At 46.7% G+C, this 12,695-nt stretch overlaps 1 protein-coding gene across 1 annotated transcript; it reads left to right on the top strand.

The window, feature by feature from the left end:
* The first annotated feature begins 5,626 nt into the window (after positions 1–5,626).
* Positions 5,627–8,341, top strand: LOC106660017 (paired box pox-meso protein-like). Its single transcript, XM_014382827.2, has 3 exons — positions 5,627–6,181; positions 6,260–6,611; positions 6,740–8,341. The coding sequence occupies exons 1-3, from the start codon at positions 5,627–5,629 to the stop codon at positions 7,186–7,188; spliced, it is 1,356 nt and encodes a 451-aa protein (XP_014238313.1). The 3' UTR covers positions 7,189–8,341.
* The last annotated feature ends 4,354 nt before the right edge of the window (positions 8,342–12,695 follow it).

Genomic DNA, 12,695 nt, shown 5'->3' with positions numbered 1-12,695 from the left:
GTTATCAAATCAAGTTGATCCTCGAGCTTTGCCGTAATACGTGCGGCCACGAGATCATTCGAGTGATTTTCCTCATTATTTTTTTTCTGCGTAATCGTCGCGGGAACCAATGTTGTACATGCAGTTTTGTGCCCGGACACTTGTACCACGGACCGTCGGCTAAATAACCGAGCTACAATCGTTATCCATGGATTCCATTTTAATGGGTAAGCTTTTTTTGCTCTGCTTTCATGCTAATCACACGACCTGTTTACCTCTCGAGAATCACTTTGCGCCGTTCGAGTGCAGCGCAAACTTGTCCAATCTCTCTCAACATTTCGACCTCGTATCGATTCAGAGAAAGCACTCGAACGTCCTACGAATGAATTTGTATCATTACTCTCCACTTAACGAGCCCTAATTTTCGTACCCGTCGTGGTCTCGTCGACACACAACTATTAGTACAAATCCACTCGATGCTTTCGATTCAGTTGACAATCACCAAGTACACGCGTTTCTAAATGTCATCTAATATCGCTCGTGATCAAACACCATTAAGAGAGAGAGAGAGAGAGAAAAAAAATCGTGCTTGAATCTTTGAGCAGCTGACCGATGTGTGCATGCAGCAAGACTCGACTCGCGAGTCCGTGGCGCGCGCGCGACAAATGTACACACGTGTGTTCTGCGGCGGCGGCAACAGCACCAGCAGCTGCTGCTGTTGTATTAAAACATTTCGTGTGTTTGCACAAGGTATAGAAATGCGTAAACGCCATGTAAATACTTAGCCTAATGTACATATTAAGCGGTCCTGTCGACGATATAAACGATGAGGAATCGAAAGAGCTGATTTTCGGCCACGCGAGTCCGAAGAGAGACAGAGAGAGAGAGAGAGAAAAGGAGACGGGCCAGAGAGATACGTGCGTTTATGGCATGGCACACGGCGACGTTTTCATTAGTGTCAATTAGCCCAGTGTTTGAGACCACTCCATGTACACTCGATGCGACACTCAGGGGGGTACTTAGGGGCGCAGTAAACCTACCGTGACGACCAAATTTTCGTAAATGACATCAAGACTATGATTTTGAGATAATTTGGACAATTGTACAAATTTTAAGTATAGTAAGCAAGAGCCATTTGTAAATTGTACAAATTGTCACGAGTAAACTAAATGAAGATGCCTTTTTCCCTTTACCAGTCGATTGATTTTCACCCATTTTATTCTTTATTTTAAAAAAGCTTATAGACAAGTAGAATTCATATAATCATCTTTATACGAGCAAATATTTGATCTCTTTAAACTCGCTTTACTCTTTAGCTTTGGCCGCGCGTGTATGGACTTGGACGAGAGAATTTGCACGCACTCAAACGTTACATAATTGAAATTTCATTTTCGGCCGTTTTATCTTTGCCGTCTTTCTCTCTCCGTTTCTCGCGCTCGTGCATGCATACATGCGACTTGCGCACAACAAAGGAAGGCTATTTTTCATCGTGTTTTCTTGGGATATATTTTATTGCAGCCGCGAGCGAGCCGATAACGATGTTTTGGAGGGCAGAGCCGCGGCTCGACGAGCTTTATTGCCTCTAAGCCGCGCAGCTCTTACGCATAGAGCAAGACTGAGTGAGAAAGAAACCCAGCAGCCTATAAATCAGTACATATATCATAAGTCGCTCAGCCTCTCTCTATATATCAGTAGCTCGCTTGATGTACATAAATTTTATATTATGTGAATTTCTTTTTTATTTTCGAGAAAATCGCCTCGTGGGCGCGCGCGCGTGTGTACACAGTTTGTTGTCGTATGTCCCTGCCGCCGCGGTGACGAGTGCAAGGGAAAAAAACAAACACGATTGTATAGGTAGCGTCGCGTGCCCCCGCCCACGATGTGTACTTATTGGATTTAAAGACACTTCAATCGAGAGAGAAACTTAAAATCACCCATATGTCGATTAAGTCGATAATTATAAACCGCTAACGATCATCTCGTATATTATAATCGTGTGTACTGCAGGGAGCTAATGATATTTAGAAGTGTCCACGCCGCCCACCCGCAGACGCAACAATCTGTGAACATATCACGACCTATGATGTATTATAGGTTCATTAAAATTGAATTTTTCACCCAAATCTCGCGCCCAACTGTTGTCGTTGTCGTGGAATGTTAATATTTTTGATTGATTAAAAATATCGTTTACGTCCGCGTGTGTATAGGCACTGTAGGCGTCAAATTTTCCAAGTACGCTCGTAACAAATATTTTACGATCTCGTATGTGTGTGAGTATAATATAGCATCGTGTACAGACCAGAGAGGCTAGTCCGCCTACATTTCCACAAAAATAGTATGCGCTCACTCGATTTTGTTGATTCATTTTTCTTATTTTCTTGTTTTTTTCTTCTCGCCTAGACAAGTGTCAATCAGAATATCGACTTGGCGTGATACTTACACAAAATTTTGTGTTTGAGAGAGCAAAAAAAAACCCTTTCACGAGACCGTGAAAAAACAACACGAGAGCGAGCGAAAAAAACAACCGCGAGGAGCTTGTCACTTATATACCACGAAAATTCAACCACGCCCACTCCTTAAAGATCAATCGCGGGTCTCTCTCTCTCTGTTTTGCTCGTATATAGCTACTGAAGGGGTGCCTCGCGCGCGCGTCTGAAAAATCAACTTCACTTCCTTGTACACAGCTAGACTCATACACGGTTTGCGCGTCTCGGTATAAAAAAAACGATATAAAAAGGAATAGACGACTAAAAAAACCGAAGGAGGAAGGAAGGAAAAATAACCGCATAAAACCTCTTCAGACTCGATACATATCGGTTGCGTAGGAGAAGTAAAAAAAAAGTTGACTCTCTCTCTCTCGCGACACATTTTATAACCGCGGTAGCTGCTGCTGCTGCTGTTGCACACAAGACTTAAAACACGTGTATTACAAGCGTGCAAAAACATATAATACCGCATGGATGTGTCGGTTTGGTCGCCTTTGATCTCGCTCTCTCAGCTCACTCATTCATCACTTTCTGCGAGAGAGAGAGAGAGAGTAAGAGAGAAAAAGTCTAATAATATATTAAAACGCTATGTAGCATGCCCTTTTTTTATGTGTCTGCAGCGGCGTACGCGCACAAGTGCTGCTGATGTTGCTGCAATATGCTCCACATATATAATAAAAATATTCTGGTGGTCCTCCGGGGCTCGCGACAGAGATCTAATATTTGTTATTACACGGAAGACGGGTGAGAGAATAAACACGCCGCTCACGCGCGCGTTTTGATAATTTATGTTTAATTACGAAGAGCCACTACTACTACCACCGCTAAGCTCGCGAACTACTCTCGACTCGAGTCCGTAAATTAATCTAGTTGGAATAACATTTTGCCGCGCGCGAATGCGAGAGCCGAGAGAGCGAGATATTAAGCGCACCGCGCGTGTCTAAACATTTGCTTAAACATGTCCAAAAGAGTGCCGCGTGCGACTACTACTGCTGCTGCTGCTGCTGCTGCTGCTGCACGTCACGTCAGCCTCGCAAAATCTTGATGAATAAGAGCCAGTCTATGAATGCAAGCTCTTGTGCAGTTCTTTTTTTTTGTTGGAATGTATATACTTTACACGGTCGATTTAACGTGCGCAAAGAGATAGGGAAAATATTTCGAGAAAATTATGATCGCATCGCGACCATGATCATCGATAATTATTTTCCGATATTCCTGCCTCTCGATGATAGCACATTTGTTCGTGAAGACTGAGCGCGAGCTTTCGGTGCTTGCGCGGCCCGCCACCACCACCGCGCGCAGTGTCAGAAATTTTATCGAGCGCAGCGAAAATCCATGCGGCTCGTTTTATCGTTTAAGCTTTATTATGCGCCCGTTAGGCCGTCTAATGATGACGATTTTGAGCGGCGGAAGCCACTGCTGCTCAAGCTGCTGCACTTGCTCCATCTTCTTATTGGCCGAACGTTGTCCTATACTTATAGATATATGTGCACTATGCCTGGTACCGAGCGGACGCGTAATGAAAATTAATGATCGCGCGTTACCACACGCACAACACGTACACATGCTTGTATATTCTCGAGAGATGAGAAAGAGACTCGACGTGTTATTGAGTCGTTAGAGCAGATTAAAGAAAATGGAGATGCGTGCGTAAAGTGTGAATGGCAATATTTCTCGCTTTACGTATATACGTTATATGCCCGCGCGAATGTATAGTGTACAGAAGAAAGTAAAAAGGGGTTGAACATCAGAAAGTATCAATCAATTGATAAGCCCAGACAGTTTGATAATTTACCCCGGTTTTTTTTTTTTTTTTGGAAAAATTTTGTCAAGGTTTCTTTTTTCAGAAAGCTTGTGAAAGACTCTCTATCTCATTTCTCTCTCTTTTTCTCGATCGCGGGTAGCCACATGAGCGTGCGCGCGGATAAGATAAAATCGAGATACAGGTCCATAAATATATTCGAGTCTCACTCCGATCGAATCTTCTTTCAAGCGAGAAGAAAAATCATACACGCCGTTCGATGGGGGCCGAAAGGTTACAAGGTACAGCAAGTGTCATTCGCACTAGTAGTTATCGGTCGCTGCGTGTGTCACGGGCTCTTGATACTCTTGATCGGCGCCGACGGCTGAGACGCGCGTTGCACGTACGCACACTTATATAGAGTCGAGCTTTTATTGCTGTGAACCGATTTCGGTGGCAGACACTTCTACTCCATGGCGAAATCGGCTGGCGCACCTGTCGGGAGACCGTCAAATCGTCTTAAACGAACTACATGCAGCTTTACATAGACTTTATATTCGCAGACGATCGCAAAACTACGAGGAAGTTGAAACTTATTAAACTTATAAATGCCGCCTCGAGTCGCGAGTGCAGCAGCAGCAGCAGCAGCCAGCACATGCGCCTATGGCTCTATTTTAGCGGTTATTCCATTTCACGCTCGGCCGAGCACCAATATTCTCGAAAAAGCTTCTCTCTCTCTCTCTCTCTTTCTGGAATTAATTGATGCCGTGCGTTATATGCCCACCACTACCACCATCACGGATTTAACTCGCATACGTATAGAGTCGCGGGTGCGTACGCTGATGCCGGATTTTCTATTTCCAAAAGGTGTATAGAGCACGCGTCCACTCCCAAGTCTCTCTCTCTCTCTCACTCTCTAGTTTAAATAATGGACGAGCCGTTGCCGTACTTGCAGCGGGGTAAAACTTCGCGATGAGACAGGAAAGCTTGATTTATTAGCGCAGCGAGTTAGACGCGCACTCGGCTATTGGATATATCTATACATTGCGAATGCAAGTAGCTGGCGTATGCATTGGGCTGAAACGCGATCTGGTTGGCTGCTAACCGAGCAGAGGAAGACTAAGAAGAAGAGGGAGTGGAATAGACGAGCTCGCGAGCGAGAGAGACAGAGAGAAAAACGAGGTGAGAGGACGCGTGTGTGCATGTGTCGCGCGCGCAAATAGGTAACTCGAGTCGCATCGAATGAGAGAATTTGCGGATGTATTAGGTGACAATGTTTGTTGTGCTCCTACATCACTGAAAATAATTTTTGTTTTTGTCTCGTTGAACAGAGAACGGTATGAACGGCCAGCTGAGCCCTCAACACCAGCATCACCAGCAGCAACATCAACATGCCCAGCAACAACAGCAGCAGCAGCACATGCACCATCACAGCGTTCAACAGGCTCAGCAACAGCAGCATCAGAGTCAACAATCCTCTCAACAGCAGCAGCAACAGCACCTCAGCTCACAACAGCAACAACAACTTCAGCAACAACAACAGCAACAGCAGCAGCAGCAGCCGCAAGCTCAATCGTTCGGCGAGGTCAATCAGCTTGGGGGTGTATTCGTTAACGGCCGACCCCTGCCCAACAACGTGCGCCGTCAGATCGTCGAGATGGCTCATCTGGGCATCAGGCCCTGCGACATATCGCGCCAGCTGCGCGTCTCGCACGGCTGCGTCAGCAAGATCCTGGCTCGTTTCAACGAGACGGGCAGCATCCAACCCGGGGCCATAGGCGGTAGCAAACCGCGCGTCACCACTCCCAAGGTCGTCAACTACATCAAGCAGCTGAAAATCAACGACCCGGGCATCTTCGCCTGGGAGATCAAGGACCGACTGCTGGCCGACCACATCTGCGACAAGTACAACGTGCCCTCGGTCTCGAGCATCTCCCGGATTCTGCGCAACAAGGTGGGCAGCGGGGGTGGCTCCGTGGCCAGCTCCGGGCCCGGCAGCGGCAGCAGCAGTAGCAGCGTCGCCGCGGCGGCGGCCGTCGCGGTGGCCATGCAGCACGCCGGCCACCATCCGGCCCACCATCACCACCACCATCATCACCATCACTTGTACGCGGCCGCGGCAGCTGCAGCCGGGGCCGCGGCGGCTCTCTGCGCCACCCCGATGCCGTACGCGCCGACGGCCTACCATCCGGCCCCGACGGCGGCGGCGGCGGCTGCCGCGATCGGCCACCTGACGTCGCATCATCAGGCCGCGACTTCGGTGGTCGGCTCGTCGAGCGACCTCGCGGTCCTGGACCCGCACCACCATCACCATCACGCCGCGAGCCACCATCAGCAGCACGGTCACGGCCATCATCATCAGCAGGACCCGGCGGGCTTCCGACGCTTCCTGCCCATCGAAGAAGGTGAGCAAAAACATTTCTGAATCGGAGATCACTCGGCGCGATCACGCGAGCTCCTCGCGCGCGGCACTGTGCAATAATTAGTAAATTAGGCATGCGCGACTATTATTCATGATCAGGTGGCTTTACAGCAGCCTTGCCAACGTCCCCGGCCTCGTCGTGCAAGCAGTCGCTGAGCAACGGAGCCAGCCCCTCGCCGCCCGCCACCAACCTGTCCAACGAGTCCGCCACGCCCACGGCCCAGCTGTCCTCGTCGGCCTCGTCCTCGGCCTCGGCCCATCACTGGCCGAGCTCGCACACGGTCCAGGACATTCTCTCGGGGGCTCTGCCGGGTTTGGCTGCGGCGGCCGCTGCGGCCCATCATCATCACCACCTGCCCGAGGTCCCGACGGCGGGTTTGGATCTTCACGCTGGACGACATCATCACCACCCTCATCATCATCAGCAGTATTACGCGACGAGCCTCTATCATCATCACCATCCGCATCTGGCCGCGGCTCACCAGACGACCAACCCGGCCAATGTGCAGATCGTCGCAGCGGCCGGTGGCGGCGATGGTTTTCATACGGTTTGCGATTGAGTCGAGACAACTCGAGCGCTGCTTATTATACGTGCCTTTGGTATAAAGTAGTTTTTCGTAGATACAGCGAGCAGAATAATAAACGATAATGAGCGTCGTCGTCATTCGACTATTTTTGTATACGAGTATGTGAAATTATCGCCTGTAAGAATGTCTTCCCTCCGATAGATAAAATGCGAAATGTAATTAATTACAGCAGATAAAGTATGAACCGATCGTGCCTCGAATACAGCAGCTTGATTTGGCTTTTTTTGTACGACTCAGCGATTAGTACGAGAAAAAAATATTTTTCGCGTTTGATCGCTCGGAGAAGCCTTTTTCGTGGCTCCTTATCGATCGAGACCCCAAGTCGGAGCGATCTGGAAAAATTCGGTGCGTCGTGTTCAAGCGGACAATATAGCTTGTAAATTGAATTTTGATAATACCGCGTGTCTCCATGTTTTTATTTTTTACGCGTTTACTAACAAATAAGTCTCATAAAATTTTACCTATAACGCAGCATATGCGACAGTATTTGCCAAAAAAAGTGTGTGTGCAATCGGAATTTCGCGTTTCTATAATCGACGTGCTAAAATCTTGTCGCCTCCCCCCTCGGTGCATACATATAAGAGCACACAAACCGATGCGTGGCTGGTAATTTATCGGATAAATTAGGCGACGCCGAAGCGTCCTAGAATTTGGCACAGTCGACGAGGCATCGATACGCTGTATAATAACGCGCGCAACGTGTATGTAAAATAAGAAACACGTCTCTTCGAGGCGAATCCGAGCGCGTAGCGTTGAACAAGGTGACGAAAAGCCTCGAGTAGAGTAGAGTAGAGACTTTGCCTCTCTCTGCGTCTCTCTCGTTCTTGCTTGCTCGCGAGCTAGCTACTCACGAAAATAAACGCTTTTATGAACGCACGCTATACAAGCTTGTGTGTACGAGTGCCTTGTAGTAACGATCTTATATGTGCTTACCTCGAAGACCGTCGACGTTCGGACCGAAAGTTTCCAAGAAAACTTCGCTCTTTGACGAGACACACGTGTTGCTATCGTGTGGGCCTCGTGCAAAAACGAATAATGTGCATATTAGCGCGACTTAGACGTGGGTGTAATGTCGATCGTGAAATGCATAAGAACGAAAATTTACTGTTAGAAATCCGAAGCCAATGATTAATTTATACAAATATTGTAAGTCTGTAAATAAATGTGTGCGTGTGTGTATGCGATATGCCATTGTTGTGTAAAAAATAATGTTTATAAAATAAGACAAAGAGTTTTTAATAAATCGATGAGTTCGTGAAACGAACTTTACAACAAAATCAAGTTTTCTCCTATTCATATTGTAAATATACACCTCATGCTTCCAAACCTTTATATGCACAGTTGGGTGAATGCAGAGTGCGACGGGACGCATTTCTTACACATATTCCTATAAAACAAACGAATGCCGCAGTGTCACCGCGAACTAATTGAAACAGCAGTGCTACTACTTGCATGGGGCAATAGTGTCTTCTTGCTCTCGTATTAGCTTATTTTGCCAATTAAAAAAATTTGTGCTCCGTTCGGCACATCGTAGCACTTTTTCGTCCTTTTATGTACCTCAATATTCCTGCTTTTTTTCTCTTTCCTACATCGTGTCGCATATGTGCAGACGTCATAATGAGCTGAGACGCGCGGCACTTTTGAAATACGAATACCCGCCCCCGCGTGTATAGCATATACGCACGCATACATACGCGACTCTCGAGTCGTCGCAGCAGCAACAGCTCGGAGGGGTTGACCTTTGCGCATAGGCGGGTCGGAACTTGTAAGTGTAAATCACTTTTCGCTTTAAAAAAAACTACGAGCTACTGTCTGTGGGAATTTGTAAATTGAAAAGACAGAGAAAGAGAAAGAAAAAGGAAAAGAGAAGGATCAACAGTTGTGTGCAGCTTTTTTGCTCTCTCTTTTATTTTTGCTTCTACATCGAAATGGTCGAATGCGATATGATCGAGGCTCGTGGGAGGCCTACGAACCGAAGCACAAGAGTCGAACCCGTTGATTTTCTCCGAAGAAATGCTCCATGTACCATATAATGCTCGACGAGTTCGTTATCAAGAATCGTCGTTATAAGAGCCACGTTATGTGAATACACAGTGTTTCGAGTCGCGCGATCGGTGATTTGGACTCTTCGCTGTATCAGATGTAATATACAAATCAGAGTGACTAACGATATCGTTCGACGAGTAACTATATATGATCGTAATAGTTCTCACGATGCCGCTACCGTATACTTCTGGAGCAAGTTTATCAGGATTCGGCAATTTTTTGAGAAAATAAATAAAAATTTGAGATAAATTCGGACGAGTTGGAATAGTATAATAGCTTCGACACGTTAATCTTCTATTTTGCTTGTACACTTGTACATACGAGACATTTACTTTGAGGAGCTTGTAAGTGCAGTACTTAAGAGAGGCCAATGATACACACATGTATATTTTCAGGTTTTCAGCGATATTTAGTGCGGCGTTTAACGCGCCCGCGAGGCTATGGCACTTGTCGTCGACACGAGCGGAGGCAGCGACAGTAGCAGCTCGTGAAGAAGCGACAAAAATTTTCGCTCTTCGACCGCGCAATAAACTTTGAAGGAAGAAAAAAGTTCATAAATCAGTTGGTCGATTTCGCAGGCGCGTATGATACAAGTCGATGGGGTGTGATCTCGACTTGTATATTTACTGTAAACGCGTATACACGCAACAGGTTCGAGAAGTTTGCGCGCTTGGCTGGCCATAGATTATTGTGCTCTGGCACGAGGGAGCAACGACTGGGAGGTGCTCTCACTTTTTTCTCACTTCACTCGGCGTGGTGCAAAAATTGAATCCTTACGACGATTTCAAATTTATGATACGGAGAGTCGAAAAAAAGAGAGACGAAGATCGTCGCGAGTTCCGTTGCGAAGCAGAGCAGCTTCTATGCGCATCTTCCGCATAAGCTTCGGTAAATATATACATCATCTAATGCGCGTATAATGCAACAAACGAGAATTGTAGCAAAAAGAAAGAGAGACGAGCGAGCGAGCGAGAGAGAGAGAAAAGTACATTGGCTCACAGACAGAAAGAGAGAAGCGGATGCAAAGCTCGACGAAGATGCCGAGAGAAAGCGACGACGACTGCATATACACAACACACACGCGTATTCATATATAGAGGGGCAGCACGCGAATGACGAAGGGATATATATTCCAGGTTTGCATGGCGGAACGCCCCTGCACAACCGCGCGACTGTACAGCGAGGTACACATATTCTCTTCGCAGCCTTTCTATATATATACCTTATATTCCAATACCGATGCTTTAATATACCTCTGAGCACGTGTGCGCGTTGCGTATGTGTATATGTCTGTGTAACGGCTGAATTTCTTCTTCGTCTTCTTCTTTTCCTTATTATTTTTTTTCTTTTATTTCATCGCGAAACGTTTGAAGAGCCACTCTCGGAGTGCCTTGATTTTGATGTATGTCTCTCTCTCTCTCTTTCTCTTTCTTTCTCTTTCGCTCTTTTCTTTGCCCAAACTCGTCAACGTGATAGGCAGTTACACGCCTGTAAGCAGATAGTACGGAAGAAGAAAAGTCGTCATTGAAATTTAAAAGCTTGCACAAGGTTTTGTTAGATTATGTAAAACTCTGATGCATCGAAGGCGCTTATAGTACGTGGAGCGAAAAAACAGATAAGCCAAGAACAATGAAAATGCAAAGTAAAAAATGAGAAAATACGCATGCAGGAGCCACGAAGACGTAGATGTCCACAACGAGGCGTCCGGGTGAAAAACGTCCCGCGGGAAATTTACAAGGCATGGAGAGCCGAGCTCAAACAATGCGTGCGAGAGAGAACTGCGGCTATAGATTTCGGAGTAAGCGAGCCGGACGCGCTTTATGGAGCCGCGGCGTTGCTGCATCTCTCGTGGTGCAGCTTTCGACCGCGCGGCCGAAAGCTCGATATAATATAACGGCGAAGAAAAGGGCTCATTGCAAGCGCGGCTTGTAAGCAGTGACACGCGACCGATTTTGGCTCCGCGTATCCACCACATCGTATAGAATTCGCTCGCTCGGCTAGAGCCCATAGAAATAACGCGCGTACTACCGCACATACATTACCTTTGCGTCTTATATCGCATTCACGAGTTTGCTGCTCTCTGCTGCGGTCTGACAAATTTCCTCCGCGCCAATCCCAAGTATTTATCCCGTCTGTGATTACGATTAAAATGCGCGTCCGACTGTTTAATCCGTTATGAAACGAGCTGGAGGCTATGGCTAAAACAGGCAATAAATGCGCGACTCGTTCGAATTAGCAAGGCAGCCTCACTCGTGTTCCTTTTAATTTCATTTTTTTTTTTTGTTCTTCTACTTGTATAAGGCGCTCGCTTATACGCATGTACGTCTCGTGCGTTGTGTCGCGACACACGCGGACAGATACAGAAAATAGATTAAAAGCTCCCGCACGCGCCCCCGTGTATGCGCGCATGTACATATGTAGTATATGTGTTACCGCACATATGCCTTGTGGCCATTATCATGATCATTATATTTTCGGTCGTTCGCTCTGTCTATCTCTCTCGGAGACCGGGCAAAGCGCAAAGATACGCCGCGCTGCCACTGCTCGTGACTCGTCTAAGAAATAGACAAATTTCGTGAATTTTTTTTCTCCTCTCATTCTCGGCTCCGTCTATCTCTTTCGATGTGCGCCTATGTATATTCACCACCGGCGCAGTCGCACCACATAGTCTCTCGCTCTCTCTGTACTTAATTACCAAAAAGTCTTTTCCCTCGAAATTCGCACGCACCGCCTTCCTCTCTCCTTCTCTCTCTAGCTTGAAAAAGAGAGACTAGTCATCCTCGATTTGTCGTCTTTTACAAAATTGAGATATTCCCTCGGATCGTCGAGGGTTTTGTTTTGCCGCATGCAAACGCGACACACGCGAGCATTCGTATACAAGCAGCGTTGACAGATGCATCATTGGGATTCTTACGGCGACGAGTTTACCCACTGCAGTCGTGGGGATTAATAGCTGCATTTGTCCAAGTGCCATCGGCCTATTCCCGCTGCAGCTACTCTACCATCCCCTTCCCAAACTATCGCGCGCGCGGGCCTCTTTCTTGGAATCCTGATTTATGTGAGAAATTTGTCGGGTTGTGATTTTTTTCTTCCTCCCGATGCGTGTAAATAAAAATAGAAGAAATTGACCGCAGGTGCAGTCTGGAGTTTTTGCATTAGCATGTACATGAAGAGCTTGCGATATTATGTTGCGAATGCATTATTATTGCACAGCGATCGAACGTCAAAAGGCGCGCATCGAGGTGAAACGAAGCGCGATATCGACGTTCCGTACGTATACCCCCGCGCGTCTTGCTTCGATAAGCGTAAATATAATAATGTATTTAACTTCAAAGTATAATAATTCATCACTACACATATCGCACGATAACCCTTTGTAAAAGACGATGCGGGCATAAAAATTTCTCGGAGTCACGCGTTTGATTATTGTGTAC

Source organism: Trichogramma pretiosum, unplaced genomic scaffold (genome assembly GCF_000599845.2).
Source record: "Trichogramma pretiosum strain Unisexual culture from Peru unplaced genomic scaffold, Tpre_2.0 scaffold18, whole genome shotgun sequence".
Classification (NCBI taxonomy): domain Eukaryota; kingdom Metazoa; phylum Arthropoda; class Insecta; order Hymenoptera; family Trichogrammatidae; genus Trichogramma; species Trichogramma pretiosum.
This window is presented reverse-complemented; position numbering and strand designations above follow the sequence as displayed.

Excerpts from the sequence above, each read along its gene's own strand:
- LOC106660017 (XM_014382827.2), top strand. The coding sequence starts at position 5,627 with ATGCACCATCACAGCGTTCAACAGGCTCAGCAACAGCAGCATCAGAGT. Across the intron at positions 6,182-6,259 it reads TGGGCAGCGGGGGTGGCTCC|CACGCCGGCCACCATCCGGC; the intron begins GTGGCCAGCTCC and ends GTGGCCATGCAG. Across the intron at positions 6,612-6,739 it reads CTTCCTGCCCATCGAAGAAG|CAGCCTTGCCAACGTCCCCG; the intron begins GTGAGCAAAAAC and ends GTGGCTTTACAG.